Genomic DNA, 26,766 nt, shown 5'->3' with positions numbered 1-26,766 from the left:
GGGACGCAGAAGCGTGATACCGACTTCATCTTTCCTTTAATATATAGATATCCATCTTCTACAAAATTTCCAAGTTGAGTAGGGCCACCAAAAACAAAACTTGAAATATCGTCCAAGTTGACGCTATCCTTAGATTCATTGCATCCATATGAAAGAACAAACCCGTGGGACAAATAAAAAGCAAAGTAACTCCAAAAGCAACGCATCACCTACCAACGCCAGCCTTGACACCGGAACACGCAGTCCGCCAGTCTCTACCTATTGCCATCGGTTTCCCTCCCAGGCTCTTAAAAGAATCCCACTTGGGTGCTCAAATACTGGCTTTTGATGTTCCCTTGGGTGTCATAAAAGACTTTGGAAAAGGTGAAAAGAATATGGGTGCATGGATTTAAATTTAAGATTCTCCTTCTCTTTCACACATTAATTGACACCAGCTAAACTCACCAGTTTCCAAACACCAACACCTGGAAAATAGCTAGTCTAAGGGAAGATGAAGCTAGGATTAACTAGATGAAATCATGATAAGGTGTCAGACTTTGACATCGTTAAAACAAGAAGGACATCAAACAATTTTTTCATTTAAGTTCTAAATATTTGATCATTTGTATATTTTGCTCTTCCCATGGCTATGATGTTTGTGATGAACATACTGATCGAAAAACTTTCGAGCAAGACAGGCGCATGGGGAACATTGCGTACTATCCTTTTTTATCATGTTATATTTAACTTGTATAGTTTTTGAATCTTTTTTTTTTTTTTTTTTGTGGGTGGGGGGTAGGTCAGGGGAGGGACAACACCTATTTGCCATGCAAACAACTTGCAGTTCAAGTTATGTGGCTTCCACTTGACATAACATCATGAGGCCTGTTAAAAAATGATAAATAAGAAGCCAATTTTAACTTTTCAAATGTTGAGTAAACAATAGCATAATGCGCGATAAAGCATATACCAACTTTGGCACATGCCTTGCAGTGGTCTCACCTCCACAACCATGTACTTTGTTTCCTTTGCTTCAGTTTTTAACCAGACCATAGGTTGGTACTCACTTACAGAACCATGTTGGCAAGGTGTTTCTCTCGTTTTGTTTATTGGCTGGACTTTAAGATGGTCTAATTTATACGACCATATAAACAAGGGGCTCCTCTTGGTTTTATTTATTGAATGGAAACACAAGAGGGTACGAGGTTTGTAGTTTACCTAAGACTTTCAGGTATCCTGACCTTGGCAGAACTTATTGTACCATATTAATAAACAATCAGGTCCCCTAGACCTTATATGTTCCAATCCATTGCATCTCTCCATAACTTCCATGCTCTGTTTGTTTTCAGATCTAGGCTTGCACACAACCTTCACTCTTTCTCCTTATTTTTTGGATCCTCCCAATCCATCAGCTGCCCAGCCTCAGAATCTCCCTCCGTTCACTGGCTTTTTCCTCTAACGCGTGCCAATTGCTAGTCGTTGGCACCACAAATACATGCACAGAGAGAGAGAGAGAGAGAGATGATAAGCTCATGGAGTATGACTTCAGTGGAGGCATAAGGGAAGAGAGGACTGATCTGGTTGGGAGTAACCTCATCTCCTTCGTGAAGAAGGGTGAGATATAACAGGAGCAGCAGTTGCCGTAGGAGGAAGAGGAGGGTCGATGCCTCTCGGTGCGAAGGCAGCGCTGGCGCTGGTGCTGCTGACGGCAGTTCTTCTACTGTTGCCGCTTGTGCTGCCTCCTTTGCCGCCGCCGCCGCCTCTCCTCCTCTTGATCCCTGTTGCAATGGTGCTCCTCCTTGTCTTCCTTGCTCTCCACCCAGCCCACACCATATCAGCATATTCTGACGTCCCTCCTCAGCCATGAATCAAACCCCACCATCCAAAAGAACTTCCATGCAGAATCATGTACCACATGCTGTGAAATATATTCAGGAGCTTGAAGAAAGAGAAGAGAGTAGAGAAGTAGAGAACCATTGATGGTAAGCTAATATAACATACAAACATGGTCGAGATGTGGTCATCCGTGTCATCTATTCCATCATTTCGCCTTCTCCTCTTATCCCATTAAATATGAATACCACAAACAGGTTGGCTGCCACCACGAGAACTTCTGTTCTGCCCAGTGCCAGAGATTTATACTACCTTCTTAAATGTAGGAAAAGAAGAAAAAAATAGGCAAAAAAAGAAGAAATGATGTGATCTCTATCCTTGGGCCAGTGATGGTGGCTGTGGCTGTGCTTGGGTGGCAGGACTTGAGGGTGGAGTCCAGGAGTAGAGGAGGAGGCCAGCCACAAGTACCACCGCCCCCGCGACAAAACCTGCCGGCAACGATGACGCCACTCCGATGTATGGCAACGGCAGCGTGAAGGCGTAGATGGAGAGGGGAACTGCACCAAAACCATCAACCACATTCAGTTTGTAGTTTTCCAACTTACAATGTACTTGGTCCTAAGGCTACAATGAAAGAAGAGAGAAATTACGAGAAACGACCAAAGTTGCAATTTTGCTTACATCATTCATCCGAAACATTAGTAACACTTTTGTCCAATTACTTGTGCCTGTAACACTAACCAGATAATGATAGAGATGGCTTATAATTCAGGTTCATGTTCTTGTTGTGACACGCTAAGAAAGAACGTAGTTGGTGAGACTGATAGTGAGGCCTGGTTAAAACAAATCCATCAAGTCTCCAAGGATGGCAGCCAGCACATAAATTTTGAATACCATTGGCTTAGACTCCTATTTCTTTGAAAAAGAAAGGCGGAATATATTGGCCGCTGTCTTGACAGACTACCTCTTACAAACACTCAACCAAAAGCAACCAACCTTGTGCTGGACTGGGACAGGATCTAGTTCCAATTCATTTGCTGTTTACTTTTCCTTTGCTGGAAGAAGTCAAAAGTGGTACCAAAATAATGGAAGATCTCTCAGTTTGGCTCCTCCAGTGACATGAGCTTAACCATGCTGATTAAACAAACTCATGCAACATTAATGACATGTACTTCCATTACTGTGGTGTAAGCTGTCAGACATGTTGATCGCATGTCATTACAGCCATGAAGGGGCCTTCTCCAGATTAAACAAGAAGATACGTTGTTTGGTACCACTTAAGTTATAATATTTTCTTCCATTGAAGATGCTTGGATACTGATAACCTAACTAACGCATTAACTTATGACATATACCAGCATGACCTCTTCTCTAGTTTTGTGAACACCTATCCTGACTGTCAACCTAGGCCTAGAGTCAACACTTTGATCTTTTATTTTAGCTTCTGCCTACATGGAATTTTGATAATAATATAATAATTCTGCACATACAAACCATTGATGACTGTTCAAATATATTTCTGGTTTTTCTCTATAGGACTGTTGCTTCAGTAATACACATCAGAATCTGATTTTTGATTTGGCTACTTCTGTCCATCCTATGTTTGGACAAGACCCAGATATCTTGCATGTTTATCTTAGTGTAGGTCCAGTTCTTGTCATGTTGGTTAAGGCCTAGTTATATTCTATTCAGCCTAGAGTTGACCAGATTAAGATTGGTCAGATCCCTTCTTTACATGCCGGTGAGGTCATAATTCAAAGTTTGCTACTGCATTTAAGAGTTCGACTGGAGAGCATAATAACATAATTGATTGCAAGCAGGAATGGCAATTAAGATGGCAAAAACTCACACAATAGCTGCCGAACAGCAGACTTTGTAGCGGCCCAAACTACATTCCATAAACCAAACTATGGTTCTATATATTAGATTCCGCCCCTGGTTTTTGAAAAGGAAAGAAGAGCCTCTTACAAGTGGGATAAAAAGGCCTATGTATTGCTTGGTCACATGAATGAGGATCAACATTGCAGATTCAGCTCATTTGATGTCTACCGCCTACCTCCCTAACTTGGAAATGGACCTCCTACATTGAATTGGTTCCTTTTCACATATGACTTCTGCATGGCACCGGACAGAAAGTTCGGCGAACAGACATGAAACCGATTAATCTAGAGATAATGCACACGTGGCATTAGGAGTGGTAGACTAAGCCTCTGGAAGCAAAGAGATCTTAAAGACCAGAGACGTGGTCTTTCCGGCATTTGGTTTAAGCAAATCGTATCAGCCATAGGATGGCTTAGATTTATGACCCTCATTCCTGATATCTTGATAAAGCAATTAGATTCACTTGATGGTCCCCAAGAGACCATGTTGTCTCATACAACTATACATGTCTGGATATTTGCAACCCACTATACATTTGCAAGGGGAGCAGTGGCCATCTTTTAACATAAAGATGAGGAAGAAATTAGAAATCCTTCACGTCTCACAACTTTGAAATCTCAGTTTAGATGACTTCGAGGTAAGGAAGAACACGGGAAAAAAAGTCAGATGTCTTCTCACAACTCTTAATGCACATCAAACCAAGGTTTCAAAGTTTGACCATATCTTTACCATATTGATCTTGTATCTCACACTGTATTGATCCATCTCGACAAGGGGGTATCATTTGGTGACAAATTGTGAGTAGATATAGGAGGCATATTGTGTTTTATATTGTAGCCGTATGTGAATGGTCCAGCGGTATACCATGAAATTTGAAACCTTACATCAAACGAGTCATTGTTCAGACAATTCATGCATTCCATGCTCATCTTCTTGTCAAGTCAGTCATACAGGTAGGAATAAGTTTAAGCTGAAGATAGTCTATGGATTGTTAGTAATCCTAAAGCTCATCAAAGAGAGAGTGTTCCAAATCTGATCCATTTCTTCATCAAAAGATGATTTAAGTACCATTGGATATGCTCAAATCTCATCAAAGAGAGAAAAATAGGGCAAACATATTTTATTTCTTGTTAGAGAAATGGCCTTAGATTGCTAGATCAATCAAAAGCTCAAGAACAAAAGGAATTTTAATCAAGGTTTGAAATACCAAGCAATTCAGCACACATATTGCACGGTACGTCATATCGAGGCCTCCTTGTTTCAGTGGAGCTTAGTTCGAATGGAATGCTCATCAACTGTATGAACTAAATATGGATTGAGCAATTCGGGGCGGTGGATTGAGGTCAGTTTGTCCACCAACCGATCTTGGACTACTCCCTCTCTTCTTTTCCACCATTTGAAGGTGACAATGAGAGGAAGACAGGCCAAGCTGCTACCTTTTGCACCAGATCAACTAATGCACAACCATTTTGTGAGCTAGAAATTTATTCTAGCTAGTTTATTTTCTTTCTTAAGCCTTTTTAAAAATTTTTATAAGTAATTTGATGATTAATTTGTAATTAATTAGCAAAACTAAGGAGAAACTTTATCAAATTAAGACAAAAACATTTGATCATGATAAAAACTAAGGAGCAAGAAAGCAAGATAAAAAAATTAACAAATTTTGGGATTTTGGATTCATCCAAAAACCTATCCTAAAATTCACATAAATTCGAAAATAACATGATCAATTGGTGCACGTTCAGGTCCTTCAGGATGATTTTTGAATATGTTGACGAGAAGAGACCATCTAATCCCACTAGAATAACTTTTTTTAGGCTATTAGTTTTGGAGGAAAGCTAGGTGACCATGTATTGGTTTTCCATGCACCTTGGCACACACTATTGAAATTAACCGTTTACTTTCTAAGTTGCCTGAGATAATTTTCCCAATATACCCTTTCAATATGCGCTTAACTTTTCTAACCTGCCTGCTAGTTCTTCGTCTCATACAGTGCATCTATCCAAGTTCATCTTCGCACCCATAGAAGTCTGTTTTTCATCTACTCCCTCTGTATTTCTACCTCTCCAGAATCCCTTGGTCACTCCTATCTCTAAATACTCTAAATATCTTAGCTGTCTCTGAAATATTTTAGATCAACGCATGGTAGAGAGAAGTGGTTCAGAATAGGAAATATAATATCAGCTTATTCCAATCATATCAAGTCATAGATCTATAGGTGTAATCAAAGTTTGCTATCTTGGTACTGGACCCCATACCAGTGCCATACTAGCACAGTGTCAGTACGGTACGGTACGAAATTTTTTTGGCATACTGAGTGTTAGTAAGCCACCTGAACTAGATACTGGTATGGTACCATATACTCCATACCGCCTGGTTCGGGCCGGTACGACGTACCATGCATGCAATGATTTTCAAGCATAGAAATGACGTCCCCAACAACCATAACCATGGCCATGTCACCATTGCTGCATGTTTGAAGGATCTAGTTCTTTTTCGAAATTACTAATCAGATCCACAATAAATTCATAACATGTCTTCAAATCAATATCCTTTTAAACACCCAACATGCCAGATAACTCATCGAGGCAGAAACATTGTACTATACTTTAAATGATCATACTAGAGCACGGTTATTATCATAATGAGATTCAAGAATAGTATTCTATTTAATTCCCTTTTAGATCTAATGATTGCTAATTGAAGTTAAATCTATATATCATAGTCCTTTAAAGGACTTTACACCTCAAGACTAGAAAACAACCGTGAGAGGTGGAAGTGACCAAAAAAGCCAGAATCTTTAGTGAGTTCCATTGAGAGAGGAGGAAGCACGAGTCTAGATGAGATAGGGAGTACAATGGAAGAGATTAAGAAAGAGGAAAGGAGAACATAGGGGTGGAGTAGAAAGTCAAAGATGAATGACTTCGGACAAGGTTGTTGATAGCGAATAGAATGGAAGGTCTCAACTGCCTAGTTTCTCTTTTTTTTTAAAGTTAAATTCCATAAAACTAATTTTAAAAGTAAAAAATCAATTTCTAGAAAAAGGTAAGAGTATTTGCACCGTTGATGCCAAGGTTTGCAATCTAGGTAATGAACCACGTAATGGTAGTATACTGGTACAATGTTAGTACACTTAATATGGGGGATTGATTCGCATACCAATACTTGGCATGCCCCTCGTACCAAATATCGGTTCAGTACCAACGTTGTATGATATGCCTGGTATGGGCTGATAAGCACCAGTACTGCGAACCTTGGTTGATGCTTCAAATCCATATGACAAAAAAATCTTTCTTTTGGGTTGATTTTTCGATATATTGTGCATGAACTCTGCATACATAGAAGCCCTTGACTAGTTATCTAACTTAATATTGCCATTCTATTTCTTGAAAAAATATAGTATTTAGACAAGAAAAAGTAATAAAGAATACAAACTGCAGTTTAGGGACCAAAAAAAGGCCGTACCAAGGGTGCTGTTTGCATATCTGTGTACCCGTCAATACACTTTGTTAGCATGATCTTTCATATGGCGCATGACATACCAAATCTCGGTTCACATAGTACCGATACTTGGTGTTTCGTACCTTGGTTTCAATAAAGTTGATATCCCCAAATAATGAAGCCCTAAATCTATTATTTCCTATTATAATTGAAATAATAGCCATTGCTTTCTAGTTTCTAGGTTTAGACATTGGTTTGTTTTGGGATTCATAATTCATAACAATGGGGGTTATTAGCCATTGTATGGGGTAATAATGGACAATATCAAAGATATTATGGTGTTTCTTGCTAAAATCAATGTCAACTAAATACTTTCTTTAAAGAAGTTTGTACGAAGATATGAATTATTATTTTGTTCTTATAATGGCTGCTGTAAGAGATACCAATTGAACAACTGATGCTATTTTGAAATTCGTACAAAAAAAAGAGGAATCAAGCTGTATTTTGGTTCATCCCTTTATTAAAATACAGTTTGTGAACTCTCAGATGGATCACATAATGATCCAAAGATATATTTTTGATAGGGATAACTCTTGCTACCCCAACAACTATTAGTTCAATGTCAGTCAAAAATAAGGTGTTTAGAATTTTTGGATGATATAATTGGTCAGACACTTCTGGCCTTCCAAAAGATTGACCATGTCATTTACCATTGCTATTACCTAAACAAGAGGTGCCTTGCCTGGGTTTTGCTACAAGAGATTAGAATTCAGATGATATAATTGGTTAGACATTTTCTGACCTTTCAAAAGATCAACTATGCCATTTACTGTTATCATTACCGAAACATGTAAAAGAAGATTAGTAACTAGTTAGCACTAAAATCATCATTCAATTGAATGCTATGACTTAAACGATGCATCCGTTAAATAGTAACTATCAACTTACTGGTTAGATACAGAAGAGAGCTGACAGTGTCATGGTGGTAAGTCATACCACAACCTGTTGCTATGAAAACTATAAAGAACATCATACATTGAGAGTGAATCCAGCGCAACTTTGCAATTAGTTATTGCTGAAGTAATCATTTCGCTGAACATTTAGGGAGGTAAAAAGACAAGCATATATATAATGGACAGAAGAGCATATATAATACTATATAATATAATGTTATATAGTGTAAAAGACAGAGAAAGTTTAGATGATGAACCTGAAAAAGTGGAGGCAAGGCAAGAGACCACTGCTGAAGAGATCTTGAGAAGATGTAGCAATGATATATTGAATGCCATGTTAACAATGACAAACAACAGTGGTAGCACCGGTGCTCCTTCACATCCTGTTATAAGCTGATATTGTTGTTACCATCTCTTTAACAAATCTCATAAAAAGGTGACTATGTTATTAGAAAAAATATTATATTCTATTTACTGTGTGTAAACATTTTGGGGTTTAGTAGGGCTAAAACAGAAATAAGAATTCAAGGAAAAATATCATGACTTGGCTCATTTTTGTTGAATCTATTAATTAATTTCCCCTTTATTCTTGGTCTATGGTCTACTGAGACAATAGTAACTAAACAATCCCACCCTATGAAGGATGAACATGGAGACTATCCTGGTTTAACTCGAGCTTTTCAAGGCATCATTCATAAGTAAATGGAGCAAAAAATTATTTATAGAGGAAAATTAATAGTTTTGAATTCTAGAAATACTCTAGGAACATTCTGTCTGCTAATTTCTGTGTAGAAATACTGTAAACTCCCCACAAGATTGCCAATCTCCGCAACTGGTTTTCTTACTTAATTGTCGTCAACAAATATAGTTAGATCTGATTTTCCAGTCCATACAAGAATTAGGTGTTTCTAACAATCTCAATAACATTTTCTATAATAATACACGTCATAAACGAGAACAAGAGAGAGAGGGGGAGGGAGCAAAGATGGGAGAGAGGAAGAGGCAGGGGGATATACTAAAAAGGCATCCCTCCTCTCTCAACTAATATCTTACATAAGACCGGCAATTCCATTAATAAACAACTAATACTTGACTTTTTTCTCTTATTTGATTTATCCTTAAATTAATACCTGCAATTCCATTAATAAACAACTAATAGTCTAATACTTTTCTTATCCAATTTCTCCTTAAATGTTATTTACAATTTCCTTTAACTATGAAAAGGCTGATAATGCATATTGCAGATATTTCACTCTGCAATATCTAAGAGGATGGTGTGGAAGTGACGCGACGCGGGTGGGCGCGAAGAAGAGCGGCAAGCGGCGGCGCCGTGGCAGAGCGGCGAGCGGAACCCTAGCTTTAGGCGGGCGAGTGGCGCGGCGGCAGTCGCGGTGGGGCGGCAGAGCGGCGGTGCATGGGCAGTGGTGCGTCGATGGCGGGAGCAGCGGTGGAAACCCTCTAGGGTTTCCTCTTCATCGGGAATAGAGGTAAGCAGTTTTTTTTTTTCATTCATGTGGGAAGCACGTGCGGCTTCACACGTGCAAGAATCATGTGTAGATCATGTGACCCTGCGGAGATATATTTTTTTTTCTCTCTTCTCCGGAACGGATCCGGGTTGCTAAAAAAAGAAGAGTTCACGGGTCTATACCTAACCCGTTAGCGAACTGAAACCTCCCGACGGTTTCGAGAGGCCGTGCCGAGATCTGCATCGGCGGTTGCGATGGAGCTTCGTGACCTATGGTGGCGGCCGATGACCGGTCACTAGCTCCGGGAGCAGTGGCCGTCGAACACTAGTGGCTGCTACAGTAGATCTAGGGAATCCTTCCCTGTGGTTGATGCCTGCGGCTGTCACGGTGGACCTGAGACCATCGGTTGCTGTTCTCGTTGGGACTCAAGGACAGTGACGCGAGAAGAAATGTGATGCTCTCTCTTCTTTTGGCAATGCAAGTTGTGCGTGGCCCTTCAACACGCTCCGGCATTCGCGGAGCGAGGGGTATGGTGAAGAACTCGTGCGGCAGCCTGAGACGTGGGATCGGGGGCTACTCTGACATGCATCAGGGTCTGTTACTTTGGCACAGAGGCAAAGCACGGCTCTGATACCAAGTTGATGACGAATTGAGACGGGAAAGGGGTACTGTGGCACCAAGTTAATGCAGAACTGAGACGTGAAAGGTTGTTGTGGCGACCGGTCAGAGAAAATAGGAGAAAGGGGAAGGAAGAAAGGAGGAGAAGAAGAGAGGAAGGGGGAAAGAAGGAGGAGGGAAGAAGGGAGGAAGAGAAGGAGAGGGAAAAGAGAGAGGAGGAGAGACGTGAGGAAGAAATTCTTAATTCACTTCATTGAAACCCTAATCATGATAAAAGTTTCCTATATATAGGGCCCAAACAAGACCAATTAACATAAACCCCTTACACAAAAATAATTCCCAATAAAGCCCTAAAATAACACAAATAAAGCCCTACAACAATAAAATGCAAACAAGCCCAAAAATAAAATAAAATGCTAATAAAAATAGTGGACTAGACGGGCGGATGATCAGCTCTGATGTCCCTATCAGAACCTTTCCAAGTAAGACCCCTCCTACATGATAGCATTTCTTTTATTCGCTATACAACACAAAGTTAACTTTAACATTCAATAGAACTGAAAAATTATTACAAATATTTGCTTTTTATGTACAAACAAATTCCATGATGGCTTATATAACAAACCAAAACAATATATATATACGTATATATAGTTTCGCATAAGGTTCTCCGTACCGACGGTACCGATGTACCGGTGGGCGCCGGTGTCGGTTCGGTACCGGTTTGGACCAGTACGGAACTGGTACCACTGGTACCAAACTGGCACCACTGGTTCGGCTTGGTTCACGTATCCAAAAGCTCCAAAAAAATTTGAAACCGATACGGACCGGTACGGTTGGCCGGTTCGGGCCGGTACCGATTTTTAACACCGAACTGGACCGGTCAGAGCCAACACCGGTTTGGTACGAGCTGAACCGGCCGGTACGGGCCGGTTCAACATTTTTTGGTTTCGCATATTTGTGGATCATTAGTTATAGAAAAAAAGATACATCGTTTAATAGTACGTGCAATTTCATTGATAAGTTGGCATAACTTTATATACTTCAAAATTGGTGTTAGGTTAGTACATAAAAAACTTATAAAGCACATACAAGATTATGTATTTTGTCTTGCCTTAATAATTCTACGATATCACGAAAATAGTGCATAAATCTTATGAAATTGCAAGTCACGATTTATCCATCATGTGTCTTGCATATGCCAATACATTAGTTGCTTAAAATTCACTATTACATATTAATAGAAACCAATACTCTTTCTCATCTATTTATGAGAATATTTTCACTTAGAAGTTAATAATTTTTCCTTCCACCAAGTCCATGCAAAATGATTATCTCAAGTCTGCAAGAGTGATTTATGAGATATAAAAGATATTTTTGTGAAGAACATGTATGATAAATTCAAAATCCAATATCATTCCTAAGGGAAATGTCTTATTGTTTCTTTGAACGAGATTTTTATGCATTTCTTCTTATGATCTCATCTTTCTTGTTCCAAACCCTACGTTCCCTTAAAGCTCTTAGTTCTTTCCACTTCTTTCCTTATCACCCATGCACCTTCCTTCAGACCTTACTTTGCAAGTTTTAAAGTTTTCCCTCTTGTTCATGGATTGGAGTATCATACCATGTGTTCTATATCATACAGTACATACCATGTCTGTATGGCATAGGCACAATACAGAGACACTTACCCTTTTATCCAGCATGTTGGTATGTGCTGGATCAAATTGGTCCACTGACACAGACCTGGCATGAAACAGCATAGGACAGCATGGACCCATTTTGGTGTCAGCAAGCTTCAGCATGTGTGCAGGCACACGATCAGCATGGTATGGTATGTACCTTGCCAGCTTATGATGGCCACGAGCACAACACATGATATTTAATCCTCATTCCTGTCTTATTTATACAATGGCATGATGTGTCAATGCCCTTCATTGATGCTCTTTATAATGCGGCACCCTTAGAATCTTTCTCGTAAGCCATCACTTGTACTTTCAACTAGGTGTACCAAATTTATTGTGACTAAACTAATCTCATGTAAAATTAATTAATCATTTATTGTTGATTAATTGCTTTTGTCACAATGTACTAAATGTAGGTCATCTCCATCAAGCTATATATATGGATACAACTGATTGCATTCATCTTGTCAATCTGGATGCTAGTTTTATTTATTTACTTATTTGTTTATTTGAGAACAGGAGGGAGTCCCATCCGGGAGTTCCACTGGTATATAACTACAGGGGGAGTCCCCTCCATAATATGACTTGAGGCAAAATCTTGGGGATGTATGACAACTTCAACACAAGCAACTTTTAAAGCAGGGATTCAGGTACTGGCAGTACTGGCCCATCCTTTTGGTACCATACTATTGTACATAAAGATCAATATGCAGGGTGGGTTTGACTCAATTGTTCATTTGCAAACCAGGATGCCCTGCCTTTCTCCCTTGACATTGGTCGAGACAAGTCGGTACCAACTCCAGCTTGGCCAGTACCAGAAGTGACCTAATTGAGATGCTTTCTTTTCTAGAAAAAGTGAATGAGAACAGCAGCAGTGGGGGCACACTCTTTTCTTTTGGGTTCCTTCGCGGGTGTAAATTAGACTGAAATATAAAAATATTTATTAAAATTTCATCTAAGTTAAAAAAGTTAAAAATTGATCAACAAAAAAGAAAAAAAGAAGAACGGAAAAAAAATCCCAGTATCGACTACCTTGAGAGTTGCAATGGCAACATCTTGGTATCGTATCATTCTAGGACCAAACTAGTATGTCTCAGTACTAACACTTACCATAGCATACTACCATATTGTATAATGATTGCTGCAGATGATAGATAAGGTGATGTCAATTGCCATGCATCAATATGATACAACTGCGAGGGGCATACCAAGTATCAGCTCGTAATTGATACAGTATAGCACCAATAGCATAGACTGGTACCACATTGTACTTAAATCCTTGATCATAAGATATCATGATTATGCTCTTGTTCACTCAACATCATTAAAAAGTACAATAACTCATATATGTGTATATGTGTATATTTGACCTTTTGATCATCATTTCATGATAACACTTCCAAAAATATTCAATTTACTCATCACCATGAAGTTTGATTGCATATAGAGAAGGTTATGAGACAAGGTTTGCCGTACCGATCGGTACCATACCGTATTGGTGTCAAAATAGTATGCACTATCACATCGTACCAACACTCGGAATGCCTTGCCGTCTCGTGCCACACCACATACCGACACTATAATAAGAAGATACTAATATGGGGTCCGGTACCGAGACGACAAACTACGTCATGAGATTTATGTTTTCCAAATGATAGATTATCATAAGTAGAAACGAAATCCAAGTCCATAATTGGGATTTTTGTCATATAATTATTAGCCACTATCTCCAGCTGTACCCAATTATATTTCACATGGGCTTCGCATTGAATAGCAAATGCAATAGAATTTAGTATTTGTGGTATTTTAGTAAAATTTTTATTACAAGATTATGAAATTCCTGAAAAAAGGAAACTATGGAAAGCTGAATAAAAGGAACAAGTTTTTAATGGTGTACCACTTGATAATGATCCTATATTTAGGAAGCAGGCTGCTCCATCTCTAATGTAAGTTGGCAACTGATTGAAAGGAACACCCCATAACTTTGACAAGAAAGGTAGTAAGAGACATATGAATAGTGCCTGGATGACAAAAGATTTTATATAATTTTTACAAGAGCAAAATCATAAGATAAAGATGGAGGCGTTCATATGACTCAAAACAATGAATTCACACCGATGGTAGTGTTCTTACTTGGAAAGCAGATCCGAAAGAGTTCACAACAAAAAGATCAACTGATCCCCCCTGGAGCATATAGGCATTATTTGTACTTCAGTATTTCACATACATGATTCGTGCACAACACCGTAAATAGAAAATGGAACAAGAGAACCAATTAACAATCAAATCAATTATAACTTTCTTGAAAAACTAGATTAAACAGTGCACTCAAAGAAATTAATGATGCAAACATGTGTACCTCCAATTTCTTAGCAGCATCCAAAAATATTGTTTCCTGCATATGACAACAGTATTGTACTGCATTAGAAGAAATTTGTCTTACAGGAGTTGACAATCAGTTTTTAATATCTGCTTTATGTATTAATACCTTCAACACTGTATCAGCAGCTTGAAACAAAAATGAGATTATCATCAATAGTGCCCAAAAAATTCCAGCATTTTTCAATGAATCACCAGCGCCAGATCCACTGTACAAGTTATAAGCAATTCTCATACAACATACTGTCTAGTTGAGAATTTATTAACTGGATAAAAGCGTAATCCACCAAATGATAATCTGATGAAAGAACATTGATCCAGAAATTTTTGGCATATATGATTGAGAAAGAAACATCATATTTAGCCCCTGCTAATTTGTAATCATGAGTACATGAATAAAAAAGGAAATACTAATTTGACAATGAAATTACAAGCAATCAGGCATCATTGAAATTTATTTTTGCAATATTCGCTGAGAATTATAAAATGAATACCAGCAAATATAATAATCGTTTAAGAAATCCTTTACAGAACATATTCTTATTTATAGAAAAAAAGGTTTTAGTTGGATATTTGAGTCATTGCAAGAATACTTTAGTTAGCATATGAGTTGATCATTTCTTAGTGAAATTTATGTAAATTTTGGAAACAATAGACAGCTGGCTGTCGATGGGACAGCAGGCCTGCAGACTAGATCACTTAGTTTGAGAAGGATAGAAGGCCAGCTTTCTTGAAGGTGGTTGAGACTGTTTAAGTAATGATTTTCATTCTATTGATTAAGAATGATATTAAGCAATTTTATCGGTGTCATAGGTTAAGATGATGACATATATGTGAGGATGCCAATTGGTTCAGTTGGTAAACACAGGTTTGCATAACAACGAATTGGGTTCGAGTCACACCCTCACACTGAATTTGGCTGGGCTTGCTCTAGTTCTCGTTCTCAAAAAAGAAAAGAATGATGAATTACATCGAACTCAAGGCCAATAACTAGGAAGGTGACCAATGGCATATGTTGTCTGCACAGCATACAATGTTGATTGATGAGAAGTGAAACTATCTCAACTTATTCTCCATTACCTTCTTGATTTATGCAGCCCCTACAGATCCTTTAATATGCTCAATTAGTTTCTACCATATATCTATCTTGACATTTTTAATTCTGCTGCATTCAACTTGTTTGTATGGACCCTTTGCATTGCCCAATGTTCCAAAATATAAGGCTAATATGTGCTTGTTTATCAAAAAATAGTAGATTAAATAAATGTTACTATTTTAGTGGATTAATGCATTGTAATTCTATTTCTGTATTAGTGGTGTAGGATAGTTATATTATACTGGTTGATTTATGGTGTATAGGTGGTTATTATTGGCTGCTAAAAGGTGGTTATTGTGTAGAGTAAAAGTATTCATATTAATTATAATGAATTAACAAGATTTAAGAAAAAATTTTCTTCTTCTTTTGAACAAATTAGGAGGATCAACTTCTTCAAAGAGGATCAACCCCTTTTTTGTCTGTTTTCTTTTCTATTTTCATTTTAACTAGCCATATATCAAAAGCATTGCAGGCATTGTTGCACTTCTATACACTTTTCAACTACATGTTGATAATAGAATATCCTAGAAGCACCTTTCGACTTCATCCAACCAGTTCCACCTCTATTACATTTGTCCTCATCTATATCACCATGGTTTTGCATAATAAATACCATATAATGTTTCTAATCACTCTGCAGTATTTTTTTTGTCCATCAATCTTAGTTGGGATGTCTTCAATAAATTTGCATTCGGCATACTCTATTTTTGTTATGATAATTTAACAGTCTTCATATAGCTTCTTGAATATCCAAATATTTGTAAAGTTTATGATGATTGATTTTTAAGTTAAAACAATTTTCTTCTGTAAAAAATCACCCAGTTGGTCGCTGTCATTGTGCAGCAACAAACTTCCACAATTACAGGTCTAATCATTTGTAGTGGCTAATTGACTACATTTTCTCAATTAACACTTCTGTAACTTGAATTCAGCAGCTATTCCTTCTTTACCATTTTCTACCTAGCTGCTTCAAATGTCAGATCTTGAGTTAGTATTTAAAGGTTATGATAAAGAAGTGGCATAAGAAAACCTAGATAGAAGTTCTGAGGAAGGTTTTGCAAAGGTTTGCCTCAATAGAGGATGTTTCCCTTAAGATATGGAATTGAAATAATCGGTATGGCTTTTTAAATATGTTCATCAATATAGACAATAATCTAAAATGTTGAACTATAACATAAGAATTTGGACTTTGAAAATAATATATAGTATAACTGAAAAGGCTTATGCAATAAATATCTATATTTAGGAAAGAAATTGAAGCATTACTAGATGACAATATGAGATACATTGGTTCTTGGATGAATTGAGCATCTGCAGAATATGATACAGATGGCCCTTGATGAAGAAGTTTTTAGATGTGCAACTTAGATAGAAGATTGGAGGAGACCAAAAGATGGATGAAGTAGTGAAAGGTTTTGAAAGCATCACCTGTTTTTGGCTGGCGTTGCAAGGGACCGGTATGATTATAAAACTGACCCCAAATTGATGAAATGACGTTTGCTGTTCAAGACTACCTCTAAGTGTAAACTGTTTAATTTCTGATCGTCATTCTGGATAACGTCTTGCTCATTTTTGCACATTATTTCATGCATATCTTAGCATATCTCTTTGATATGAAGTGTCAATCTCTCTTAATTGCGTATTTGTAATTACCCCCATCACTATGGAATGCTTTTATAAACTCATCATTGTAGTCCCATTTATGATGGCTCTAGCAGAAAAGTTGCTGATGTTAAGAAAGCTTTTTCAAAAGTGAAGAAATCGTAGAATATGGCTTCAATATCTGAAGGGTTTTGCAAGGACTTATGATTATGCTTTTATAATGAGGAAAATTCAAGGAGAATAGGGCAAGTTCAGGGGACACAACTGCATAAGTGAAAATTATCATGTCAATGTTTGTTTAAAGTTGAAACTCAACCAACTTCTAATCTATTTTTCTAATATACACACGTTGTTTTATATTTATTACCTTGCTACAGTTATTACCACACCAATGGTTACAAGAAAACAACCGAGTATTTGGTTGAATCTATATCGTCTCCCAAGAAAAATAACTGATAGCAGAAGCTGCCAAACAAGAAAGGTCTGCAAAAGACAAAACAAATAAATGTCATGCAATCTGGATTCATTTATTTTGATATTATGACTAAGGGAAAGCTGCATAACGTATCTGGTCACCTGAGATAATATTGGAATTGACGCTCCAGAAAGAACAGCTACCTCAACAAAAAGTAAACAAATAACATCTATGAGTGAAGCTTTCACATGTTAACCATCTAAATATAAGAACACAAAAAAAAAAAAAAATCGGGACAGGAGAACTGATGTCAAAGCAACAAGGGCACCAATAACAAATGGACATTCTTGAGACAAATTGGTATGTTCTAGCTGAATGAATCACATATAGCCATTAAAGATCAGACAGAAACTAGTTCAAATAAGCTCAAATAGATGTTGACAAATATTGGAATACAAGTTCAGAGATGCTAGCTCTAGAGCTTTCTTATTACGTGTAGAAAGTTCCAGTATCATGTGCCAAAATTATCCTAGTATACCATGGCTATCCAATTGTGCAATGCTGCTGGGACAATATATAACCACATCAATGCATATGCTCAGATACACTGTAATTTTTCTACTTCGGAGTATGGATTTTTTCCAGAAGTAGATATGCATTGTGTATTAGAACCATATATTTGACTCATCTAACTCAATTCTACATCCGAATGATCTAGACATGCATCTTGGTGCTGGATTTCATAGCATAAATCAATTAAAGCCCTAACATCAGCAAATCAACAATCTAGCTGATGAAATTGTGCTGTATCATATATTATATAATAGCACAATATATATGATACAGGGCTTACATGTTCGGTGTATGAGAATGTATTGACTCATATTGGTCTGTATTATCTAAAAACTGATATTTAGCACTACAGGTTGACATCAACAAACATGTTAAAATCATACAAATTGATCCAATGAGAAGCAGTTAGTTTATCATTATTGTAGTATACCTCCAGCTGCCATTCCAGATACTGCTCCCAGAGCCTCCAAGAGTCCTACAGCTAGATATGGAGTCTTTGGTAGAGAAAGCATCTCATCAGTAACAATGCCAGAATGATAGCGAGCATACAGGATAGAGAAGTAAACCACCACATATCTGTTAAACAAGCATGTATGTATGGAAAAATTAAGATGATATCACTTGATACACTGGTCACCAACAAAGTTGCAGCCATTTATGTAGGAGACCAAATTATTGAAAAGTATGGCTGTAGAACTATACTCCAATTTATTATATTGCCTGATCAATGCAGTTGACAGTCTGAAGAGTGTCAATATTCCATGCTCCAAAGCATCATAAAAGGTTTTTTTTTTTTTTTTTTTTTTGAAAAGTGACAAGAACAAAGCTAATTGAATTTACAGTTGAACACAATGAGATACAGAATGAAACAGAAGTAACAGGTGTTTGGTGGGTCCCAGTGAAGCAAATAATTTGATCACTGTGAGAAACCATCCACTATTTTAAACATCTTTAGCTCTCTAATAGAACATATAAAAATACAATACATGAATGACACAGAAATGGGTAGCTGTGATTATTTGATTTGATAAAAATATTAAATACATTCCCACTTTTGGCAGCACTTCTTTTGTTTATCTTGCAAAAGACATGAATTAAGAGGGCGCATTTATTCAAGATGCAGGTATCTACAAAGTTGTGGTAAGTGAAGAGTTTTAAACAAGTCAGGGTCTCCACGGATGGCTCCTCCTTTTTTCTTTGTTTCTCTATTTGAGTTCAAACTGTAGAAGAAAAAGATTACTTGAAAAGAATGACTTGTTTCTGTTCTCCCCAACATAGGTGTTACAATAACAGAAAGTCATATCAGTAGAAAATAATGGAAAATAACAGAGGCTTCAGAGTATCACAGTGTGTGTGTGTGTAATTCAGTGATAAAACAACACGGCCACATCTCATATACCTATTCTCAACCCCAAACCCCCTCCCTTAAAACTCAGTGGTTCAAATATGCAACATTATCTCAACATGCTTTGTCCACTCGTGAAAAACCAAAGCTTCAAAGCACTTAGGTTTTCACAGTGGAAAAGAATATTAGTGCAAATGATGTCAAAATTGGAAGAGGAATAGAGTTGTATTTTTACAATTCTACCCACTGCATGATCCATAGGTTGATACTTAAAAGGGAGACAAGCCTATTCTTGCTCTTCTAGTTCATACAGTCTCTTCAAAAGACACATAAGCTGATCATAGGACAGCAATTGGCAGAATCACCAGACCAATCAGCATATATGAGAGCCTTGAGTTTTACCAAGAAGGTCAAAAAGAAATACAAGTGCAAGCAATGTTGAATGTCAAAGAATGCATAAAGAACTATAGTGAATGCTGAAAGTAGTACTAATAGACTGGTTTACCACATTTATCCTACCAGGCTAAACGATGGTCCCTTGGAGAACAGCAATTAAGTGACTACCAAAGTTCATTGAAGAAAGGCTCATGACTAATAGGATATATCACTATCAGTGTGTCAAAAAGTGTGAGTTTAACTTGTCAAGATGATGATTAATTAAATTGAACCTGAACTTCTACAGCAGTAAGTACCACGAATGAGTGAAGGTAGCCTAGATATCACCATTCAAACCTCTTTCCATCAAATATGGGTTGGGATAAAGCACAATCAAAGTTAAGAAGGCTCCATTAAAGGATAGATCAAATTCTGTGACCTACCATCAATCTGATCTCAACACTGTAGAAACTTTTGTCAAATTCCTGGTCATGGAAAGATCAGGCAGAAAAGGACTAGCGATGTAAGTGACAAGGCTAATTGGTGGGTAGAGAAATCTACCTTACTCATTGCAGTTAAAAGCCTTAAGCTCATGAAATCAAGAAGCAAGCCTCTAACTTTCCTGGACACTTGAAGAGACCAGAGTCATTAGACATAGGGAGAAGATGATACCTTTTGATATAGGAAGCTATAAATTCATCTCTAAAGCATGAATAAGCAACAGAGATGGATGAAACCCACCCCACAGAGTGAAGGCAATCTCAAAAAATAAAAAGCAACAAAACTGCTTTGAATATTTTATCTGAGATTGACATATGAAGTGCTACTTTAAGGGCAATTTTTGGAAATCCTCATTACTGATGATAATTATGTCACTAAATTAGAGAGGTTGGACTACAATTCCATTAAAGGGGCAACAAGTAAGAAGAGCACACTTCAATTATCTTAATGGAAAGTTGATTGCAGGCTCCCCCAATCTTTTTCATCTATTTTAAGAAAAAAGGAAAAAACATTAAGTAGAGAGATTGAGAGAAGAATGCAGAATATGTGTGAAAGGAAAAAAGCAGGAACCATGTTTGAACACAGTAATAACCTAAAGAATATGAAGACATTATTTTAAGGGCATAGGTTTTCAAAAGGAAGCCTCAGTTCACCATCAGGCTCCATATTCATTTTCAAAAATAGACCAAGCACAAAAATTGACATGGTCATGCTACTTGTGTGCTTGACTTGGTCTAAGTGACAAAATACTAAAGTTGTTAAGCATTCCATTGTCAATGGTACTTAAATATTATTTCAGTCAGTGGGCACCCAGTTGCCACTTTAAATCTGTTTAGTATTTCAGTTTCCAAGTTATAAGTGATCTTGAATTTTATAAGTTCTCTAAGAATACAATCATCACTTTGGAATAAACCACAAGCAGAGAGTTGCTTAAGTACTCCAAGACTAAGAGATCAAGTCACATTTTAAGATTGTCCTATGCAAAGTAATTTTCAATTTACTTGTTGGTTTTCTCTCCATTTCTTCATAGATCACAACTATAATTTATAAGTATGATGCAACACACGGCACCTTAAATTGGTCTGGTCTTCATTTGCTTGAAAACATTACCGCTAACACTGTTAAGATTATGGTTTGCCATACCGATCGGTATCGGTATCGGTCCGAACCAACCGTGCAGTACTGTACTGATACCGAACTAGTACATGGTACAGAGGGTGTACTGAGTGTCCATGCACTAAACTAGCCCCCATACTGAGCATACTAACACAGTAATAGAATGGTACCGGTAGGGGATCCAATACTGAGATGGCGAGACTTGGTTTTGATTAGAGAGGTTTGGCTTTGGGAAACCCCTTTGACATTCATTTCTGTCCAGATGCATTTGTTTTCAATGTCCTTTTTGAAATCCTTATAGAGACATCTGCTCATATTGTCATATCATATCAATTGGTTTGATTAGTCTCAAATCCTTATCTTCAAAATGTATGTAACAAGTGACAAAAGATAAAGGGGCATGGATGAACCTACTGCATGACAGCAACTAAAATCTCATTTTCCTAACCTTGTTTTGTTGTATATGTCTTTCATGATATCAGTAACCTTATACAACGCATTAGTCTTGACATGTCCAGATAACCTTTGCTGGTATTCTGTTATGATTTTTCACATCAGTAAAGCCTGAGTTCTTTTATTACCTCTCAAAAGGATTCATTTCAAAATAAGGCACAATAAAAGTTTCAAGCCCTTGTTGGGTGGACAGTTCCAACTTCCAAGATGTATTCTTCTTCTATCCTCTTCAAATTAAATTGTTTTACTTTTAGGGCATCTCTTTTCTAGGTTCCTTTTGTATAAGAAACATGGCTAATAATGGCTGGTTGGTACGGGAACACAATTCAAAAGCAAGTGCATAAGTTGAACAAGCATAAACATGTTATGAGAAGTGCAATGCTAAGTATATTGAACCAACTAAGAATTTGTGTTGCCTTAGTTTGTTAATCATGATCTTAACGGAAATATAATTCATAAAAATTAACTATAGAAGAAGTGCTTTCTCCAAAACAGAGCATAACTGGAGAGCTTTGCCGGGACATCAACGATAAGGTGAAAGTATGATTGTCATTAAATAATTTCTCAAGGGAGTACTCAAGTGCATGTCCCCCCTTCTTTTGTATAAAGATATGGCGGCTTGAAAGGTATGAAAAGATCGCAACAAGAAAATTTACAGACTGATACACATACAAACACATTCTCAACATAAGAGGTGCAATGAACTATTCTGCTGCAGCGAGAGAGAGCTTGTAAATATTATGATTTAATAAGTGTATGACATGTTGTATGGGTATTAGTAGTGTGATCTTCATAAGCAAACAGAGTGTGTGGAAATAAATTAGGCTCAAGATATTCTAGAGGGAACTGCATTAAGTAAGTTCTAACAGGTTTTATAGTAAGGACCTTTACAATAATAAGTTTTCTAAAGTCTCTTGTATCTTTCCTTTTCTCCCCTTATACCTTTCTTTGTATCTAATATATCTCCTTTATTTTCAGCCATACTCCATACCAAGAAATCAGATCAGTTGCCCAGCACATTTAGTTTCATTCCTTACAAAGGTAATAAGACAGCACATCTAAGCCAAACTAGGTAGCTCCAGGTATCGATCGATATTTCTTTTAATTAAAAAAAAAAACATGTCCTAGGATCACTGTCATTTCAAGAAACTGGAAACTGATTAATGATAAATTACGTGCTCTCCAATAACCGACACATGTCGCGTTAGAAATTCAATTAAAATAGGCAATTTTGTAGAGCAAGAAAAAGAAAGGGAAGTGAAAATTCTGCTTACAATCACAAAGTTCCAAATTCTTCGGTCAAATAATTTGTCAAAAGTTTACAAAGAACCCAAAATCATAAAAATTTATAATAAATCAAAATAAAATGTTTACAAAGAATTCAGAAAAGCAAAAAATTAGAAAAAATCAAAATAAAAAACATAAAATTATCGATAAGGCAACGAATTACAAGACTTAGAAGGAACACCATGATGCACAGCCAGCCACACACATAACATCTTAATCTGCAAACCATTCTTTCAAAAATCCACTAATAATTCATGAAAAATCAACAATTCTTGAATTAACTCGGTCAAAACAGTTCAAAGAATATAGCGAACAATGCATTATAAATTACAATTCAAAGAGTTTGTCAGTCACATCGGCTTGATTCTTCTATTTATGAATTCAAAACAACCCAAGAAAATATTCTCCAAATGTGTTCGAGAGATTATTGTTTTGTAGCCATCTAAATTTGACAATCGCGAAGTCAGGATCCAACGCGACGTTGGGCCCCACGCCCACGTGCATGCCAGCCCCTTCCAGGACCAAATAAATCAGAAACACACACAAATAAAGCAATATCATGGTACCAATAAACCGGCACCCAAATCCACACCCACCAGGAGCCCGGGATCCGCGTGGATTATTCTATCCTATTTGTCGACTCCTTAACACCCTCGTGCCCCGCTAAACCGGTACCCGAAAGTCCCAAATTTTAGAAAGCCTCCCAAAAAAGAAACAGAATCCTGACCGTCCATTGGCTGATCAAAATAGAGTCAACGGAGGAGGAGGAGGAAACCGGGTACGTACCCGAACGTGGCGAGCTGGGCGAGAAAGAAAGGGTACTGCTTGAGAGGCACCAGCGCGAGCTTGTAGAGCACCCGGTTCCCGGTCCCCAGCAACGCCGTCATGGCCGCCGCCACCACCACCTCCGCCCTCCTCTTCCGCCGCCGCTCCACCTCCACATCGCCGACCCTGGCCCCCAGCGCGCATCCCCGCACCACCGATCCCCTCCTCCTCCGCGGTCCGCCGTCGGCGGACCGGAGGACGACCGGATCAAGAAACCGGATCCCGCTTCTCGGGTCCACGGATCGGAGAGCTCCGGTGACCGCGATCGCATCGCGATGCTGAAGCAAAGAAGGGGGGATCAAGCGGTGGTGGTGGGACCATCGGAGGCGGCGATCGGACGGCGAGGAGGGAATCTGGAGATTGGGAACTCGCTGGAAGGAGGCGGACATCGCCGCCGTCGCCGTCGGAGATCGGAGAGTTTTTTCTCTGCTTTTCTTCGTGATCTAGTCTTTTTGACTTGAGAGGGAAAAGGTTTTAAAGAGAGACAGAGAGGGGACGGGGGGCTGCGGCCTGATCGAAGCCGCCCCACCTTTCGAGCGAAAGAGAGAGGGGGGCCTCTTTATGGTGGGGCCTGCGGGAGACGTCCCTTTTTTTGGTGAAAAGCATAGCGACGCGTGTCGAGACACGTGGCTTATCGGCACTGGACCACTGTTAGTTGACACGTGTCAGGCCGTAATTTTGCATTTGGGTGATCGAGGCGTGTCGCTTGGGATTAAGTGGAACGGCGGCGGGGGCCTCTTAGATTCTCCAAACGCCTTGGTTTGTGTCCTGAGATTTTTAGCGTTCGAGGGAGGAGGGAAGGAAACTCACCCTCCCGTCGATCTATATGATGCTGACGTGGTATGTTATGGTTGGATGATTTATGATGACATGGCATGTGCTTTGAGAGTCGTGTGATGGGTGATCCAACGGTGGATTTTTTGGAGGAAGGCGAATGCTTTCGTGCGAAGGATACCAGCCCATGAAAAACTTAGCCCACTGCCACCATCATTGAAACAAGGACATTAACCATGCCTATTGTCATGCTTCCAAAATTGATGCAAACGTTGACTACAGTGACACGACACAGCTTACATTTGACTTTGTTCTGGTGTTCCATGATCTGGTCCTGCCCTTGGGCTTGATTTTGAGAGTCATTGGTTTGGAGTGGTGAATTGCAGCTGTTGAGGGGAATAAGATTTTTCCCCCCAAATGACACAAATGCCCCTAAGAAGCCGCACAACCTCCGACCCTGGACGGCCGAAGTCGGCGTCCAACCTCGGAACGCCCGACCTCAAGACGACTGACCTCGAGACCTCCGGTCTAAGAAAAACCCCGATGTTCGAGGTCTACTCTTGTCAACCACCTACTACGGCCGTGCACCTCTGAGGTCCGGCCGAGGACCATACCCTGACGCCCCTCTGGCATTTATTGCGCATGGCCGCCGTAACCCTCCGGCTCACTCAACAATTAATGCGGATCTCCGGCTTACTCCACAATTAATGCGGATCTCCGGCTTACTCCACAATTAATGCGGATCTCCGGCTTACTCCACAATAAATGCGGATCTCCGGCTTACTCCACAATTAATGCGCATGGCTCCTGTCATCTACGGACTCTCAGCTCTCCACGGCAAATTAGCCCAGCAGAGTCTAGTCGACTATGATAAGTCTCTGATCTCGGCCATACCTCCGACACCAATGCAATAATTCGCCTGGTAGCGTGCTAGTTCGGGTTGTACGACGCCCTCACCGCCGACATCAGTGCAATAATTCGCCTGACCGTGCGCCGACCTGAACAACATGCCGAGCCGTACTACGGCTTCGCCCTGTTACATCGCAGGTAAACCGACCCCCGCCTATAAAAGGGAGCCTTGGCCTCTCAGGAGGGGGTCGGAAGATGGATGCACTCTACAGACACTGTTTATCTCTCTTTTTACACTATTTGCCCCCTCCCTGACTTGAGCGTCGGAGGGCCGGCGCCGGAAAACCCGGCCACCGGTTCGTGTGCAGGCACCCAGACGGAGGACGCCGCCAGCTGACGGATCGCCGCCTCGCCACGAGGACCAGCTGCTCCTTCTTTCCGATCACACCAGACAGAGGACGCCGCCCGCCGACCGGTCGCCACCCCGCCGTGGTGACTCGCCGCTCCCTCTCCCTCGACCGAAGATTGCCCCCGGGTCCAATTTCCAGCAACAGTTGGCGCTAGAGGAAGGGCCCGAGTAGCAGTCATGAAGTTGAGAAGTAAGGGAGCCTCTAACATCTCCCGGCGTCCCCCGCAAAGCCCTGGACACTCTGTCCAGAATTCTCCAACTCCGGCTGACCCAGTTCCTCAGGTCCAGCCGGAACAGTTCGACGCCCTGGTACAGCAAGTCCAGGCCCTGGCCGCCGCCGTTCAGGGTCTGCGGCGCGAGGAAGCTTTACCTGCGCTCCCCCCACGGGCCCAGGCCCCGCCGGAGTGTCTCCCCAACGGCCCGGTTTTCCCAAGCCAAAACTTGCATGGCTCCTCCAGAGCCAACAACGAAGAACGAGCTTCTCCCCGGAGGGAGTTACCGGGAGAAGGTTTCGACCGGAGACCCCAACTTTCTGAGGCAGAGTCAGCCCCAGACCACCGTGAGCCGGCGCAAACCACAGCGACAATTCCACGGGTGGGGGAGCTCGACCGAAAAGTTGAGCATCTGGAGCGCCAGATTGCGGCACTCCACAGCAAGAAGGCAAGACAAGAGGGAGACTTTGAGTTCACTACCAAGTCCCCCTTCTCCCGCGAGATCGAGGATGAGCCGGTTCCTGCGAGGTTCAAAATGCCTCAAGTGGAACCCTACAGCGGGACGACCGACCCTCTCGACCACCTGGAGAGCTATCGGGCCCTCATGGCCCTACAAGGGTCCTCAGAGGCCATACTCTGCAAGGCCTTCCCAGCAACCCTCCGAGGGACCGCTCGGCTTTGGTTTTCTGGACTGAAGCC

The 26,766-nt window shown here is 39.6% G+C and overlaps 1 protein-coding gene across 3 annotated transcripts; it reads right to left on the bottom strand.

Annotated features, from left to right (window-relative positions):
• Nucleotides 1-1,937: 1,937 nt before the first annotated feature.
• LOC103701724 (protein CLT1, chloroplastic-like) lies at nucleotides 1,938-24,355 on the bottom strand. Of its 3 annotated transcripts, none has more exons than XM_039132824.3 (10): nucleotides 23,785-24,352; nucleotides 18,352-18,497; nucleotides 17,510-17,547; nucleotides 17,301-17,416; nucleotides 14,345-14,444; nucleotides 14,216-14,251; nucleotides 13,990-14,040; nucleotides 13,754-13,877; nucleotides 8,345-8,470; nucleotides 1,938-2,369 (listed from the first exon to the last, which is right to left on the bottom strand). In XM_039132824.3, exons 1-10 carry the CDS (start codon nucleotides 24,210-24,212, stop codon nucleotides 2,185-2,187), a joined length of 1,350 nt encoding a protein of 449 aa, XP_038988752.3. In that variant the 5' UTR covers nucleotides 24,213-24,352; the 3' UTR covers nucleotides 1,938-2,184. The 3 variants fall into 3 exon arrangements, 2 of the variants coding, with proteins under 2 accessions (XP_038988752.3, XP_038988753.3); XR_015974244.2 differs by having other exon boundaries at nucleotides 2,346-2,369; nucleotides 8,345-8,480; nucleotides 23,785-24,355; XM_039132825.3 differs by lacking the exons at nucleotides 13,754-13,877; nucleotides 13,990-14,040 and having other exon boundaries at nucleotides 23,785-24,354.
• Between the last annotated feature and the right edge of the window lie 2,411 nt (nucleotides 24,356-26,766).

The sequence above is a fragment of the Phoenix dactylifera genome, chromosome 17 (genome assembly GCF_051530095.1).
Source record: "Phoenix dactylifera cultivar Ajwa chromosome 17, Ajwa_hap1_PhDact_Kaust_v1.1, whole genome shotgun sequence".
NCBI lineage: Eukaryota > Viridiplantae > Streptophyta > Magnoliopsida > Arecales > Arecaceae > Phoenix > Phoenix dactylifera.
Note: the sequence above shows the minus strand (reverse complement) of the source record. Positions and strands in the feature narration are given on the sequence as shown.

What these genes read in the sequence shown, in the direction of transcription:
- LOC103701724 (XM_039132824.3), bottom strand. Translation starts at nt 24,212, where the DNA reads ATGTCCGCCTCCTTCCAGCGAGTTCCCAATCTCCAGATTCCCTCCTCG. An exon ending in GCCCAGCTCGCCACGTTCGG is followed by an intron (nt 18,498 to 23,784) that starts GTACGTACCCGG and finishes CTTGTTTAACAG; the next exon opens with ATATGTGGTGGTTTACTTCT. An exon ending in CTGCTGATACAGTGTTGAAG is followed by an intron (nt 14,252 to 14,344) that starts GTATTAATACAT and finishes TGTCATATGCAG; the next exon opens with GAAACAATATTTTTGGATGC.